Genomic DNA, 15,484 nt, shown 5'->3' with positions numbered 1-15,484 from the left:
AAACACACGTAATCCCCTCAACATCCGGTACGTTACTTTCAATATGTTAACGGAATTCCTAATTAGCTGGACAACTTCTCCGACTGGTACGACATCAAAACTCCTCCCATCATTTCCAAGCTATATATAATCACGTATCGATGCCACAGTCAATCATCCCAGCATCTCTCGAACATCATGAAGTACCTTCTGTTCTTTACCTTGGCCTTAATGGCCGCCATCACCAGCTCTGCAGAGGTACAGAATAGAATGCCAGATAAGATATTTTTAAGTTGTTTGTAACTCCAAAACCAATGCTGTACTTACAGGGATGCATGTCAGAAGACCATGGTGCAAATCATGGAGCTGACAACAGTCACGAAATCGACGACGAAGATGTTTCCACAACAGTCAAGCATTCGGTTGTGGCGAACACAGTTCATGTTGAAGCCACCACGACAGCCAAACACTCCAATGAGACTGCACCTTCTGCTGAGGCTGGACACTCTGCTACTGGTGTTGCTCGTTCCACCGAGAGGCCGATTATTGTTGTCGTCGAACACACGAACACAACCACGCAAGCAACTGTGGCAGAGAACATTACCTCCACTCCGATGACAGCCACCTCGATGAAGCCTGTTGTTGTCGAACGCATGAATTCAACCACACAAGCAACTATGGCTGAGACGATTACCTCCACCCCGATGACAGTCACCTCGATGAAGCCTGTTGTGGTTTTCCAAAATACAACTGAAAAACCAGGCAATGTTATCCACGAAGAAGTCAACAAAACATCAGTCACTACTCCAGTTGCAATGGCAACTGTTGCAGATGTAATCAATTCTACTGAAAAACCAGCTAAACTTACCCCAGAGATGACGACTACAGCCCCAACTACTATCCCGAAAGACATGTCTACTCACATTGTTAACCAAATGAATGTCAACAAAACTACAGCTGCAGTTATGACAACTTCGCCGATGCCAATGATCGTTACTGCTGCAACAACAATCAGAAGAGAAAAACGACAAGCTAATGCCACTATGAAAATACCTACGACTCCAAAGACCCCAGTATTTGGAAGCAGATTCCCTACCAGAGTCCCAACGCCAGTAACACGTAAAGCTCGTCAGGGTACGACCATTGGCCCGGCAACCACTGCATCACGTACAACCACTGCATCACGTACAACCACTAAACCGAAAACGGTAACCAAACAGCCAGGACTTTCTCCTGTGGCGCCGTCCAGGGTCCGTGTACCAATGACGATGAAGCCACAGCCGGTCACCACTGGACCAATGCCAGTGCACGGTTAAATGTATTTCAAAAGAAGCAAAATTATTTTCGCCTTGACGACTTTCACTACCTAAATTTATTTTTCCTTTTCGAGTTGACGCTAGCTTTTCTTCTTCGTATCGATTAAATATTCTTTTCTCTAAATGGATTCGCGTGAAAAACTGAAATAAAACAAAAGAAACTCTTTTCAAAATTTACCTTGTTCCAATGACAGGTTGGGTTTTTCACAACCTTTTTTTCTTGTGATGTGCACTGTTTCAACAGTCTCACTTGGCATTCGAATAAGGAAGAAACGAATAAAAACGAGAATCATTATTCTAATGAAGGCAATTCTCGAAAACGTAATGCCCGAATACTTAAAACTAGTTTTAATTGCACCTTGTGACCGTTGAATAAATCATGACTTTTACGACATCTATCTGGAGGGCATTGCTTTAGAAAAAATCTCTCAATCAGTAATTTTTCAGAAGGTTTTTAGACGACATTAAAGAAATCTCGATTGCAAAAAGGGCAGAATAAATAGAGAAGACGAATAGGCGAAAAACTTTTGTTAACAAAATGAGTGGGTGTAGTCTATTGAAACCAGTTTACAAGTTCTAAAAAGAATTAACATGGGAAAAAAAAGTTGGCGAAAATCAAAATAAGATACAAGATGCTCACGATAAAATAATAATTATATATATAATATGTATACATCAACCGGTTAAGATGCAATCGGGTTGTTCCCTATTGACGCAAAGCGTAAGAAATTTCGATTGCCATTTTTCAAAAAAAAAATTTCACTGTTTCTGATTTTTTAAATGTACGTGTTAAGTATTTTGTTTTGAAATAAAATTCTAGACTAACAAAAAATTGACATTGAGGAAACAAAAGTCACAGAATTATTTTCCATATTTTTTTTTTTTGCAGTTTCGATTGTTTTTTTTTTTTTCACAGACGCTTATTTAAGCCGCCACCGTTGTACTTGTAACTGCCTCCCAAGAATAAGAAAAATGTTTCTTTTCTCGCTCTAATAAATGTCTCGCACGAGGCAAATGCCACAAACAATTGAACCGTGCAATAACAAAAATACTTGCCTTCAGCACCGACATCAACAGACAAGAAAAACAAAATGATGGTAGAGACTGTATAAATGAAAGTGATTAGGTCAAAATAAAACATTTTTTTTTTTTAAGTAAGAAAACAAAAATAATTATGTGATGGGATGCGTTTGATGGTTTGCTGCCGCATGGCACCACGATTCAAAACGCATTATGTACACGAATCGTTAGCCAAACGCTACCAAAAATAAACACAATCATTTGGGAACGTATCCCCCTCTCGAAAAAAAAAAAAGAACACACACGGCTTAGCCAGAGTTATTCCAGACGAAATCGAAAACAAACCAAGATAATGAATAAATTGTCAAGCAACAAAAGGCAGCGTTGATTACACCTGAGAGCTCCAGGGATTACATAGACACACATATATAGCGGAAATCAGATAAATGGATTAGCAGCTGAAAATGAAATCGATGAAGAACAAACGGATCGAGTTGGGGGTAGTACAATTGTCCTCCGTCTCCGGAGAAATGAATAGCTGGCCGTCAACGTAGACACACAAACAATGAAAGAGATTGAGTTCGCGATTAAACATATCGTCCTGTTTTTTTAATCAATTGAAAGGCACGGCCACAAAGAGGACACAAACACACACACACACCGGCGCAAGATAATATCATCTTCCTGGTTTTGGGGATCCACGTGTGGATTGAAAAAAAAAAAGAGGCATTACACACACGCACACACGTTTCGTTTCACTTTACCTTGTGTTCATTTCACTTCCGGCAAAAAGAAAAGTAAACATCGAAAAAAAAAAAAAAAGCTGCTCCCGACTGGTAAGTTTTGCTGCGGCGAAATCACGTACACACATTCCTCGTCTATCCTTGTACCAAAAAAAAAAAAAATGGGGAGAAGGGATTTAAAAAAAATCATTAAATCGAAATGGGAGGAAAGGAGAAAAAAAAAAAGTAGCCGACAGTTTTTTGTTTTTTTATCGTTGTTGCTGCTGCGTTTGAGTTTGCTGATTTTGTAAGAGGATCAGCTGTTGGTGGCAGCGCTGGATGGCACATTCTACCGCTTCTTTGACCTCCTCAAAGACGGGGATTCCTTCTCGATTGGCCAAATCGGAAAGGTAATTGCGACCGCGATTATAGTCCTTGATGGCGCAAGACGAGAGCTATCGCAAAGCAAAAACAAAGAGGAAGGACAACGTGAGTCACTTGTTCCGCATGAGACGGGACAAAAAATGTGTCATATGAGTTTTCTCGGTATTCATAAACTAACCCGATCCTCGTTGATTTCCGCATTGTCGGGTAAGCGTTGAATGCACAGGACCACATTGCAACCGAGTCCAATGTAATGGGCGGCCAAGGCCATCGACGAAAGCGAACGTGTTTCTCGCGAGACAACAAACAATAAGACCCGGCTGGCGTCCATGGCCGCCGCTTCGATCGGAATAAACCGTCGACTCCATCCACACGTCTGCGGATTAAAGTATGTCAATCCGCTCTTCCTGTAAAAAGAAAACAAAGGGGGGAAATAAATACCTTACCATTTATCTTTAAAAAAAAAAATGTTATTCGGTTACTTGAGTAGCGGGATGGCCGTCTGTTCACGCCAGATGGTGGACCCGCAAGATCCTCCCAAATAGATATCTCTGGCTCCACCTACTGTCACCTCTGGCGAGGAGCTGTCACATCTAGCCACTCCTTTCGGACTCGGACGGCCTGTGTCAAATCGGTCAAAAGTCAAAGAGTCATGCACACACCCAACAATGGGGGAGGGGGATCGCCTTACAGAGAATTCGCGAGACGGGCGAGACCACCGAGTAGAGCAAGGCTGCGGCCTTGCCGACCAGCACGTCCCACAGACGTCTTTGGTTATCGGCAGGCAAATTACGAAACTCGGTCAAGATACAGCAGAACTGATCAAAGGAAACCGATGCTTGTTCTACAAGAAAAATTATTGATTAAATAAAATTATTATTCCCCACAATGACAGCTTTTGTACCGTTACTGCTGGCCACTATATTCTTCAAATCATCCACCGAGAGATCTCTGTTGGTGAGTATTCGAAAAGCCATGCAGACCTGGAACAAATAGAAAAATGTAGTTCAATGACAGTCGAAGCTCAAATGATAAAAAAAGGGGATCTTACGTCTGCCATGCTGATTTCACCCGAATTGCTCGTGTCCAGCGCGTTGAACGCATCGCGCAGTTTACTGTATAACAACGCCCGATGGCATTAGTTGAAAAGAAAACAACAAAAAATAGCATCATGGAACATGTTTTTTTCGAATGGCTTCGACAATGGAAGTCTTACATCAACTTGTCGCCTATGGGGTAATGAGGATTTTTCAACGGGCTAATTCCATCGTTGAGTCCTAGTTCTTGGACAGTGATGCGTTCTTTTAATATCTGGTGATAATTAAACATAAAATCATTTTTATATTTTTGCAGTAATCGAAATATTTAACCAAAAAAAAAGGGGAAAAACCTTGGCCGTGCAATCTAGCGCCGATCTGATGTTGTTGAAAACGGGTATGCCCAGCCGTTCGACCATATCCTGTAAGACGAGCTGACCGGTAGCCAAGTCCTCATATTCCCTTTTTAAGAACAGAAAGAGAAAATATTAGAAATTCAATTTTCAAATGTGAATAAACTCCAAATGAATTTTCCTTGAAAAAAAACAAAACAAAACACGGTGTACCGTTCTGTAATGGGTTCTCCCTGGATGAGCTGGCCGGGCCCGTCCAGTGCGTGAATGACGAGAATAAACGTCTTTTGCGCTGCCGTGTAATAAGCGGCTTCGACGATCGTAGCCACGCTTCGTGTTTGTTTATCGATCACGAAAAACAGGACGTCAGCCGTTTGTTTCGCTTGGTGTTCTTTCTCAATCAATTCCGGTCCCCATTGCGGTACTTGCTGCTAGTCATAAAATATTGTTTTTAAATGTTTTCTTTTTCTGCGGAGGGATAAATGTTTAGAAATGCGATCGTACTGGATTGAAGTAGGTGAGACCCCACGTTTTGAGTAGAGGAATAGCAATGTCTTGCCTCCAGGTGGTTGGATTGCACGAGCCGCCCAGGAACACCTGATATTTGGCGGCAGATTCTGCATTTTAAAAAAAACGATTCATTTAAAATTCCATATGAAAAAAAAAAATATATATATATATAGTGGAATGAAAGAAACCGACTTGAGATCTTGCGGTCGCACATCTTCTTGTCGTTGCTCTTGATGTCGACCACTTTCGACAACTGCGTCGGTCGAGGTATCCTGCACGTGAGTCACCCGAAAAAAAAAAAAAAACGAAATCATTTAAAAAAAAAAAAAAAATAGCCGACCAAAAAATTCAAAACTCAAATAAATAAAAAGAAAAAGTGATTGTTACTACTGCTCCTATTATACAGTCTCTCTCTCTCTCTCTGAAAAGTCATAATAGAGGAGGAGGCTTATGGCGCCATCGACCGGTTTTCTGTTAGAACAACTCGCGATACCATCAACTCAAAAACAAAAAATAATATTCATCTACTATACTATTATGTTAGTGGGCCATAAATACATTGCGCAGTGTGTCCCTGTCTGCCTCTATATATACTGTACGTCATAAATAATGAATAGGACGAAAAAGGGTTGATGGCTCTCAAAACGCCCTTGGCAACACGAATTAATGAGTGCATAGCTCTGCCACATCTCATCACCCGTACAGGTAAAACAAAAATTTCTAATGAAAAAAAAAAAAAAAAAAATTTGAATTGCTTACTCTCGTTCGTAGGACTTGCGCAATTCGTGAGCAAACAGGCAAAATTCGCCGAACGTCAAGAAATTGCGTGGCTGTCGGTTGCCGTCCGTTTGCGGCGGATCCTTCGATCCGCATCCGAGTGAGGTGGATGTCGAAGCCGCAGGCATGACGACGGCTTCCTCTTGTTGTTGTTGTTGTTGTTGTTGTAACTGCAATTCGCGCTCTCTGGCGCAGTGGATCATCTCGAGGATCTGCGACTGTGACGGGTAGACGCTGGCCTGGTGGAAGAGCGATTGCAGCCGTTGGGTTTCAGCAACAACAGCGCTGCCGTTGGGCACCACGCGGCACCATATCTCGTACAATTCTCTACAGATCGCCAGATAATTAATGAAAATTAAAAAATATAAGGAAATCGACGAGGTGGTGGTGAACGAACGGCTGCCAAAACTGAACTGAGCACGAATTTACTCAAATACCGGTAGGTGGTGGTTCGTAATCGGCGACGGGAGAAAAAAGGAAATAATGAAAATTGAAAAAGAGAAAATGAGGCAACTACTACACCAACAACAAACAAGACAGGTGAGAGAGCAGATGAATACTAAACAACCACAAGGAAAAAAAAAAAATAGGCAAACGCGCTCACACACACACACACACAAAAAAAAAAATAGAGAGTGAGGCGTAAATACTTGACGTGGGGAGGATAGAGAATGAGCGCTTCCCAGCCCATCCATTAGACAACAGGTGAACCACAACGACACACCATCGAAAAAAAATAGAAACAAGTTATCGCTCGCCATCAGCCCCTAAAAAAAAAATGATGACCTCAGCCTATGTCGGAGTAGGTACTACCCTCTTTAAAAAACTGATGATCTAACTTTCCTGTGTACGGTTTCCCAAAAAACCGTAGGCTAACGACCACAAAAAAAAAGGCGACCCATGACAGATTAGGGTTGGTGTCCCGAGGCAGCGTTCAAATCGCCCGCCCACACCGTGTATTCTATGTCACAATCGGCAATAAGCGAAAAGACGCACCATTTTAGATGTACGTGCATAAATTGGCGGTACATTTTGAATGCAAACATCCTCTCACTCTCATCCATGTAAGGCCTCCCTGAGCATGGGGAACACTCGTCGATGATTCGTGCAGAAAAAAAGAGGCAACCAAACTCAATCAATCGATCAATGTCTTTGGCTATTCTACGACTAGACCATATCGAATTGTGTTTTAAGATGCGCGCACTTCGACGTGTGTCGTTTTTTTTTTTTTTTTTTCCTTTTTTTCCGGAACCCGTCGTCTTCATTTATTTGAAAGGCAACTCGGAAAATGGAGGTCCCTCGCACCGATGACGGCATCGTGCGGGATTCTTTTAAAAATTCTTTTATTTATTTATTTTTTTTTGTTTTGTTTATGATCATTTGACTCACCGCTGAAGTCATCGCAAAAGCCTGGAGGGGTGCAGAAAGAGAAGTACGCACACGAAGGAAATAAAAAGAAAACGGAGACTCTGGACAATCGGCACTTGAACGCACAAGGCCATTGGCTTCGCGTGACGTAGTACCGCGGGATTTGAAAATTTCAACTAGCCAGCAGGTGGAGCAAGTATCTCTCTCGGAAAAAAAGGTGAGTTAGAGGCGATCAACAACAAGAAATACGATGGCGTCATCATTTGTGTACAACTGGCATACCTTTGAATTTAACAGACAACAACAACAAAATACATTCGAAATGATTCCTTTTTTTCTTCCCCTTGTGATTCGTTGATTGTTGTTTTTGGTTTACACCCGTCGACTTTTTGTGTATACAAGGCGAGCAGCTGCAGTCTGACTTCATCTTTTCAACATTGTGCACTCCACCCAAATTCTCTCTCTCTTTCTACCGACCATTTTTTTCTTTCTAGAAGGGGGGAGGGAACGTGATTGAAATCGTTCACAACGCCCCGCCGTACAATTTTCTTCCTGGTTAAAAAAAAACAAAACAAAAAAAAAAAAAAACAGTAGGCTATCAAGGTCCAGATGTGTTTAAATGTCCGATTGAAAGCAATCATCTTGTGAAATAGGACAAGAAAAAATTCTTTCAACAAAACAGCGTCAACTCTCATTCGGGACGATGATGTCAGCCAGTTTTGAAAAATATGAGCACCTGTTTTTTCAAAGGTAGTGGAACATTTTTAGGCGATAGCAACGAATCTATGGGTCGGGAGTGAAGAAATATTGGGCCGTGATTAGCCAACGGAATTCTTGTTCCAAAACAAAAAAGAAAAAAAAAATTTGGTAATGACTCCAGGTGGCTGGTAAGACCAGTCACCACCAACGCGCGTGATAATATCAAGTGATTCATGTTCTGCTCAATATTTCATTCAAACACGAAATTTGTGACGGTTATTGCAACCGCATTAAAGAGAATGCGTGTCCGCGATCACGCAACACGGCCCGTTTGAAATCAGAGAGATAAGATAGCAGAATAAAATTCATCCATTAAAGCGTTTTTTAATGCTATTCAAACATGACAATTGGCCACTTCAACAATTCTTTTGCGATTTTTGAGAGCATTAGCTAATCCAGCGATCGCGATAGGATCAAAAAATAGGGGGGGGGGACACGTATTCAATATGTGCATAAATCCTACGCAATCCATCACGAATCACGATCGTACGCTGTTGTGTAGGGGAGTCGGCGTGACGCAAGACAACGTTGCGTCCAATGACTTTTACTATTTTCTTTTCCTTCGTCATTTCAAAACGGACCGGAATGATTACGCAACGTATTGTGAGTTCCATTTTTTTTAAGCTTTAACAAACTAAGAAGCGACCGCGTTTGCGGTCAAAAATTACGAACACGCAAGATTTCGTTATTAAAAATTTTGCCTTGTTTCGTAAACAAACATAAAAAAAAAACACGTTGCACAAGATCCTATAAAACCAAAATTTCGCATTTTTCTTTAACCCCCTTTTCTTTATTAGTGGCTATATCGTTAACGAAACGAACACGCAGTGGCTAAACGAGAATTATAGCCGACGACGTCATCACCCGATTCACACGAGACAAACTACACGTACATCTCGTTATCTCTCGTATGCAACGGGTCGTAATATCCCACAATAAATTTTAGAAAAACAAAAACAAAAATCGTAAACATGTCGCATCCAAAGTTGACCCAGTTCCAATGTCGCAACCCATTCTTTTTCGAGCGAGATCATCTTTCTTATTATATGACTCTGTCTATATACTATAGCCGAGGTGTGTCTGTGTGTGTAGCGAACATTTTTGCACGCGCTGAATGGCCAATGGCATCCCGGACGTCGATGACAGAGTTAACGAACGACGCGTTCTTCTCTTTTTAAAAAAAGCCTTTGCCAAAAAACAAAAAAATTGCTGGAACTCGTATTCGTGATTGAAAATGACAAGTGACGGATGCGAGTTTTCTGGGCCGGGACAGGGCAGTTCTTAAAAACTGTCAAACTCTCCTCGCTTTATGCTCTTAAACATTTTGACATGTTGTAAATGCTCCCGTCTTTTTTTGTGAAATGACGTCATTTACAAATAAGGGCAAAGATTATTTTTAAGAGAAAAAAAAAGGGGGGGATGACGGAAGATGATTGACTACAACGAAGGAGAGCCAATCCTGAGAAGAGATACATTTTATGCTGTGCGAGTTTTTGTTTAGTAATTTCTATTTAAGGAGTCGTGGTAGTGACGGCCAACGCCCATCAACGATGACGACGATAGGCCAACAAGAATTATTGTCAGTGGATCATTATCATCACGCAGAGCTACAACAACAAAAAAAAAAAACACGATGACCTTTTAAGGCGACCAATTTGATCCGGCGGAAGATTCGGTGATAGCCACCGAAGACAATAAAAAAAAAAAATAGAAAAAGAAATACAACAGAATGTTTGAAGCGATTAGGTCATCATGTTTTCTTTTCGGTTACGTGTTGTGCCTCTCCCTGTTTCCACTATGTCCTCTCGTCCTTTTGAGTAAACAAAAGATGACGTCAATCTTTTCCAGATTCTATTTTTTTTTTGAAGAGCAATTGACACGCAAACACGACGTTCTCGAACGTGAATCATTTTGCCTCGTAAATCTTTTCGAAAAAAAAAAAAAAAATAGATGGGCAGCGTCGACCTTGTCCCACAAAATGAAAATCTTTTTTGCCGAGAATGAATCGAGTAAAAAAAACAATTGCACGATTGGAACGTGATGAGGGTCGAGTTCCTCCTTCGCCAATCGAAAATTAGTAAGTAGCCATCAAATGCTTAACACGCCAGCAGCTCTCTCACGACGGATGACATCATCATCGTCTCGAAATTTTCGACTAACCATTAAAAGCTCATCATACACATGTGGTGAGCTGATAGGGCGGGTTAATTTTCAAGGAAAATCAAAATAAAAAAAAAAAAATGAATCGTGACAAGAAAAATCAATGAATTCAGATCAGAAATGAAAACGCCCATGGTCGTTATGTCGAAGATTCTCCCTGCGTCCATCAAACAAGTCGATGATGTGAAAATAATCATTCGAATTTTCCTCGTCTACTACGACAGACGAATCGTAGCGTGACGACGACCTCCAAAGGCTCAACAGTCTGCGGACAACCTTGGCACCGATCGCTTACATATTCCTTTTCTCTTCTCTTTGCCCTACCACCAAGGACTCCCCAGAAAAAAATAAAAAAATAATTTTCGTTTTTTTTTTTTTTTAAAGCCACAACGATTAGGGAAACGTTCAATTCCAATAGTTCTTTACGCACGTCAAGTGCGTCCAAACAAGGAACTGAAAAAAGACTCAATTTGTTTTTCACACTTTTCCCTTTTCTGTCGACGAAAACGCGACCACCAAAAGACTTTGAAATGGGACGATGACAACAACTTTTGTGCATTACATCAATCTAATTCGCATTTTTTAGAATCCCTTTCCTTTTATCCGCCAAAAAATCAAAACACGGCTATCAAAATCTTCCACCCAAAATGATGAGAAAAAAAAAGATATAAAAATAAAATGAAATGACGAATTCAAGATATTTTTAGAGTCTACACAAGGAAGGACGTTCAAAAAAGGCGCTACTATTTTTCATATTATTTTTCACAAAAAAAAAAAATGAAATTTTTTCCCGGCAGGAAATCAAATTGAACGTTCAACATGAGGAGCGCGCGCGCGCGCCCAGAAAATCTAGTTAAAATAAAAACAAAAAATATTCAAAAAGAAAACCGAGGATCTAAGTATGTCGATGACGTGAGCGGCTCAACTACGCGGCTCTGTGTGTGTGTGTGTGTGCCGACGGGGCGCTTTGGCTTTTTGGGCTGGACGGGCGACTCTTATTCATTCTTTCTTTTTTACTCTCCTCTTTCGCTTCGTGAACGAGCGTGTTTCCTAACCGAAACCAAACCGTACGCACATTTTATTTGAAATGCCCGCAAACTCGTCCCCACCCCCATGGCCGGATGGGCCCTTAACCCATCCTGATGATCATTTCATCGTCCGCCGACATTTACAAACATCATAACGACGACCAAGAAGAACAACAAGACATTGTGTGTCTTGTCCAAATTTGAGGCTTCAAATGGGATAAGACTGGGACATTTTATTATTTTTTTTTTTTTTCATTTTCGTGTTGACTACTGCCGAGCCCCTTTTTTTTACGAAAAAAGAAAAGGAAGACTCTTCTTGTTGCTAGGGAAAGAAAACTATTCCGTCTGCCTCTTTCTCTTTTTTTGCCTTCAAACTACGCGCGCGCGCGAGTGCTCGCTCGTGTACGCAGTTATTCAAATACACAAGAGAGGGAAAAAAAAAAAGAAAAACAAGGTGCGATTACATCAGAAACTGTCCGTTCTGTTCTGCACTAGGCAAAAAAAAAAATCAAATTTGGCACGGCCATTTCTTTCCCATATAGTGTGACATCAACAGTGTGATGTCATCTCCAACAGTACGCGCAACCTACATGGAATACATTAAAAAACCGGGGCAATGCCACACGCAGACCGTAAGAAAAAACTAAACTACTTCATCATACGTCTTTTACGTACCCAATCCTCCGCATTCGCAACAGATGCGTGCAAAAAAAAAAAGAGAGAGACGATGGTACTTAACGCGAATGTTACCATCTACGAACTGAGTTGGCAGATCACGTTCTAATGCCGTCGTGACGGGCATCCTGATTGTGTCGACGGATTCTTGTCAAACGTCTCGTGACATTGCAAGAATCACAGTAAAACACAGACAGATCTCGGCCATTTGTGTCATTAGTAAATCCAGGATCATTGGCCTCTTTTTTTTTTTTTTTTTAAAGAATTCCCTCCCGCAAGACTTGTTCGTATTCTTCCGCTTCTCTTTTTGTTTCAAAAAATTCCATTTTTTGTTTTCTTCTTCTTCCCGTGTGTGTGTGTGTTTTTCAAGCTTGGCTTGAGCTATTGATAGAACAGGAGCGTTCACGGGCCCCCTTCGTCTCGTAAAGTCAAAATGAGAAAAAGAGAGACGTGGCCGCGGCCCCCTTCTACACACACACACGAGAGAGAAAAGAGTACAATGACGTCGGCTTCTATTTTTAAAAAAAAATTTGGGGTGGGGTGTGTGTTTTTATAAGAGAGGCTACAAGACGTCACGTCCGACCAATGGCGAGTGAGATCACGTGAGATAAGAGCAGCGAGGCAACGTAGATAATGTGGAATAGAGCGAAGAGAAATTGAAGGAAAGAAACAAAACAAAGGAAATGAATAACGTACCGAAAAAAAAAAAAAAAAAGACGAGCTAAAAAAATAAAAATAAAATAAAATGCGGACTTTATTTACCTTGTGATATCTCCGTAGATGAAGTTGTCGGACATCGCCGTCCGTCCGGCGATGAGGTGGCGGCGGCGGTTCGAATCGGCTGGGCGCTGCGAGACGGTCAGTCGCTTCTTATCGTCGAGCACGTTTTGAAGTCGCTTGGGCAGAGCTGACGGATGCAGGACGATGGCAACTGTAGCCGGGCAAGTAGCGTCACAGGGACCGACAACAACCGCCGGAAGAGCAGCGCCGGAACAACAAAATGAAGGCGAATATCCGACGCTTCGCTGATGCCGACTGTTTGGCGATCCTTTGACGTACGTTGAGTTGTTGCGGTTGGAAGGTTGTTGTGGTTGTTTTCGGGATCGCCGCAGAAGCAAAGAGGCAGAACGGCCATGGCCTGTTGTGTCGTGCGGACACGACAGCGAAGACGATGCAGCGTCGGCGGCTACGACGACGGCGTTGGATCGCAGATTGGGTGCCAGGGCTCTTCTTTTCGCGCGGTCAGCTACTCCGCACCACTCGACAATCCAGCAACAGCAGCCGCCACCACCACCACCACCACCACCACCAGCTAATCCTGGCTCAATCTGCAAATCAGAATGAAAATATTTCAGAACAAATTCAAAATGCGTTGTCTTCAATTTTGTTTTTACTTTCGATTGCAATCATCGGAATCCACACGGTACGGAATAAACTGGCCTCACGTGGTATTGATCGAATAATAACAGAATTTTTTTTTCGCGTTTAAAAAAAGGAAAGAAGAAGAAGAAGAAAAAGATGAATCCGGGAGCGAGAAAGCACCCGCACCTGTTGGACGGCAGACGCCAAACTGCCAACTGAAAGGTGGAATGGTCCCGCTCTCCACTTTTAGACCTCTCTTTTCTTGTTCTTTTCTTTCTTATATAAAAACGCCAAGCCTGAGTGTGCGCTGCTGCTCCAGCGGCGGCTGGAACCCGTAACCGATTCGAGTTTAAGCAAAAAGGAACGAAAATTTAAAAGGCAAAAATTGATGCTTTGTGTGCCTCTTCATTTTGCCAAAACAGAACTTTGGTGTATGGCTATAAAATCGTGCAGACACAGCAAGCTGGCCGTCATAAAATATGAAGGCCCCTTCGGTGCTTGGTGGTGATGTATCGATTGTTTTTCTTTAATACATAGAGGAGAAGAAGAGGAATAAACAAAAACGAGAGAAAAAAACAAAACAAAAATTAGCCAAGGACGTTGAAGACCTCGAGGGCAATTCACGAAGCCGGTTGAAACACAAAACGCCATAAGAGATCATCCGCACGCATTGAATAGCGAAAAGAAAACAAGAGATAGACTGAAAGGAGACGGGGCACCTAATCAGATCGTGTGACGTGACCGACGTCGTCAGTTGAATATTAAAAGTCGACACACGATCATCATCACAAAAACACGCGTGCGAACAACAAAAGGAGCACAACAACCAAAGGAATGTGTTCTGTCTTACCGATTCAATTGGATAGAAAGAAACAAAATAAAACTGACGTCATCACGCGCACATAACCTTGCAACAATCATGATATACACAATTTGATTGTGCTTGCAAGCGACACCTTTGTGAATACACGATAAACAGAAAAAAAATCGTTTGAGAAAGACCAAACAATAGATGCCAATTTGAAAGAAGAAGAAATTAGTTGAACTGCTAAAGGTCACAAAAGAACAAACGAAACCAGTTAGCAAAAAGCTGATAAACTTCTTTTCCCACCGAGTCAATGGAATCATAGAGCAACAAAACATCAAACAAAATTGAAGAGGGGGGAAAAAACTGACAAGATAGATAGGATAGCGACAGACTGAAAATGGGACGAAGTATTTCTCGTATTCTTTTTTTTTTTTTTTTTTGTACACATATAAATGTTAGCTTGATCGGGGCCGGTATGGGTGGAGCTTGAAGTTATTCGGTTGGGAGATGCCGAACGAAAATCACTAAAATGCCACTACGAGTATTATGCACACACGCACACACACACACACAAAAAGGAATTTGTTGCTTATATTGTGTCTATCTAATCAACAGCTCCTTCCGATGAGGTCATACTCTATAAGAGAACACGACACATAGAAAAGAATCGCGACTTTTTCAGCAAAGCCTCGAGGGCCTTTGAAAATGAAACATTCGAAATAAAGAAAAAGGACAATAGAGGGACGTGATTACCTGGTCTTTAGATGGTTTTCTTTTCGGCGCCAATGAAAAGCACTGGCAAGATCGGTGTCTAGTTGAAAACTTTACGACAATTGTAAGCCATACGTCAAGCCCACAATGACTTGATATGCACGTCCTTTGCTGTCCGAAACACCATCACGCTGCTGGCCCCACTGTGTGTTGTTGGCTCTGTCCTTCTTTTGATTTCTTGAAGCAATGTGATCTCTGCCTGAGACTTTACACTATCAATGGGATTGCACACACTATCGTACACACTCACGTTGACTGTCGTGATTCGTCTGTTCGTTTTCAATGCAACTAAGAACAAAATCTTTGTGTTTTTCGGCTGCTTCGTTCGGTCGTAAGTAACAATAACCAAGCAGCGACATCTGATGACGTCAACGTATACCAATCTTTCGCACGTGGTTGATCTTTTGTTTGCAAAAAATGAAACAAAGATTAGAAAAAAACTATTTAAATTCAAT

At 41.6% G+C, this 15,484-nt stretch overlaps 3 protein-coding genes across 6 annotated transcripts in view; 2 read left to right on the top strand and 1 right to left on the bottom strand.

Annotated features, from left to right (window-relative positions):
• Positions 1-15,484, top strand: part of LOC130701376 (large ribosomal subunit protein eL28-like) — a 53,272-nt gene that overhangs the window by 36,004 nt on the left and 1,784 nt on the right. The gene's annotated exons all lie outside the window — the stretch shown is intronic.
• On the top strand, positions 84-1,468 carry LOC130701518 (mucin-5AC-like). Its single transcript, XM_059497388.1, has 3 exons — positions 84-237; positions 309-583; positions 674-1,468. Exons 1-3 carry the CDS (start codon positions 178-180, stop codon positions 1,293-1,295), a joined length of 957 nt encoding a protein of 318 aa, XP_059353371.1. The 5' UTR covers positions 84-177; the 3' UTR covers positions 1,296-1,468.
• Positions 2,423-15,330, bottom strand: LOC130701542 (uncharacterized). Of its 2 annotated transcripts, none has more exons than XM_057523524.2 (14): positions 15,012-15,330; positions 12,851-13,416; positions 6,081-6,425; positions 5,514-5,593; positions 5,316-5,428; positions 5,025-5,239; positions 4,812-4,920; positions 4,638-4,732; positions 4,473-4,536; positions 4,326-4,404; positions 4,113-4,265; positions 3,904-4,042; positions 3,600-3,828; positions 2,423-3,492 (listed from the first exon to the last, which is right to left on the bottom strand). In XM_057523524.2, exons 2-14 carry the CDS (start codon positions 12,883-12,885, stop codon positions 3,307-3,309), a joined length of 1,842 nt encoding a protein of 613 aa, XP_057379507.1. In that variant the 5' UTR covers positions 12,886-13,416; positions 15,012-15,330; the 3' UTR covers positions 2,423-3,306. The 2 variants fall into 2 exon arrangements, with proteins under 2 accessions (XP_057379507.1, XP_059353370.1); XM_059497387.1 differs by lacking the exon at positions 15,012-15,330 and adding an exon at positions 13,483-13,637.

Source organism: Daphnia carinata, chromosome 10, assembly GCF_022539665.2.
Source record: "Daphnia carinata strain CSIRO-1 chromosome 10, CSIRO_AGI_Dcar_HiC_V3, whole genome shotgun sequence".
In the NCBI taxonomy this organism is placed as follows: Eukaryota; Metazoa; Arthropoda; class Branchiopoda; order Diplostraca; family Daphniidae; genus Daphnia; species Daphnia carinata.
Note: the sequence above shows the minus strand (reverse complement) of the source record. Positions and strands in the feature narration are given on the sequence as shown.

Coding starts and splice junctions, on each gene's coding strand:
- LOC130701518 (XM_059497388.1), top strand. CDS start 178: ATGAAGTACCTTCTGTTCTTTACCTTGGCCTTAATGGCCGCCATCACC. Junction 238..308: donor CCATCACCAGCTCTGCAGAG/GTACAGAATAGA, acceptor CTGTACTTACAG/GGATGCATGTCAGAAGACCA. Junction 584..673: donor ACTGTGGCAGAGAACATTAC/CTCCACTCCGAT, acceptor TGAGACGATTAC/CTCCACCCCGATGACAGTCA.
- LOC130701542 (XM_057523524.2), bottom strand. CDS start 12,885: ATGTCCGACAACTTCATCTACGGAGATATCACAAG. Junction 6,426..12,850: donor ATCTACGGAGATATCACAAG/GTAAATAAAGTC, acceptor GGCGATCTGTAG/AGAATTGTACGAGATATGGT. Junction 4,733..4,811: donor CGCTAGATTGCACGGCCAAG/GTTTTTCCCCTT, acceptor AATTATCACCAG/ATATTAAAAGAACGCATCAC.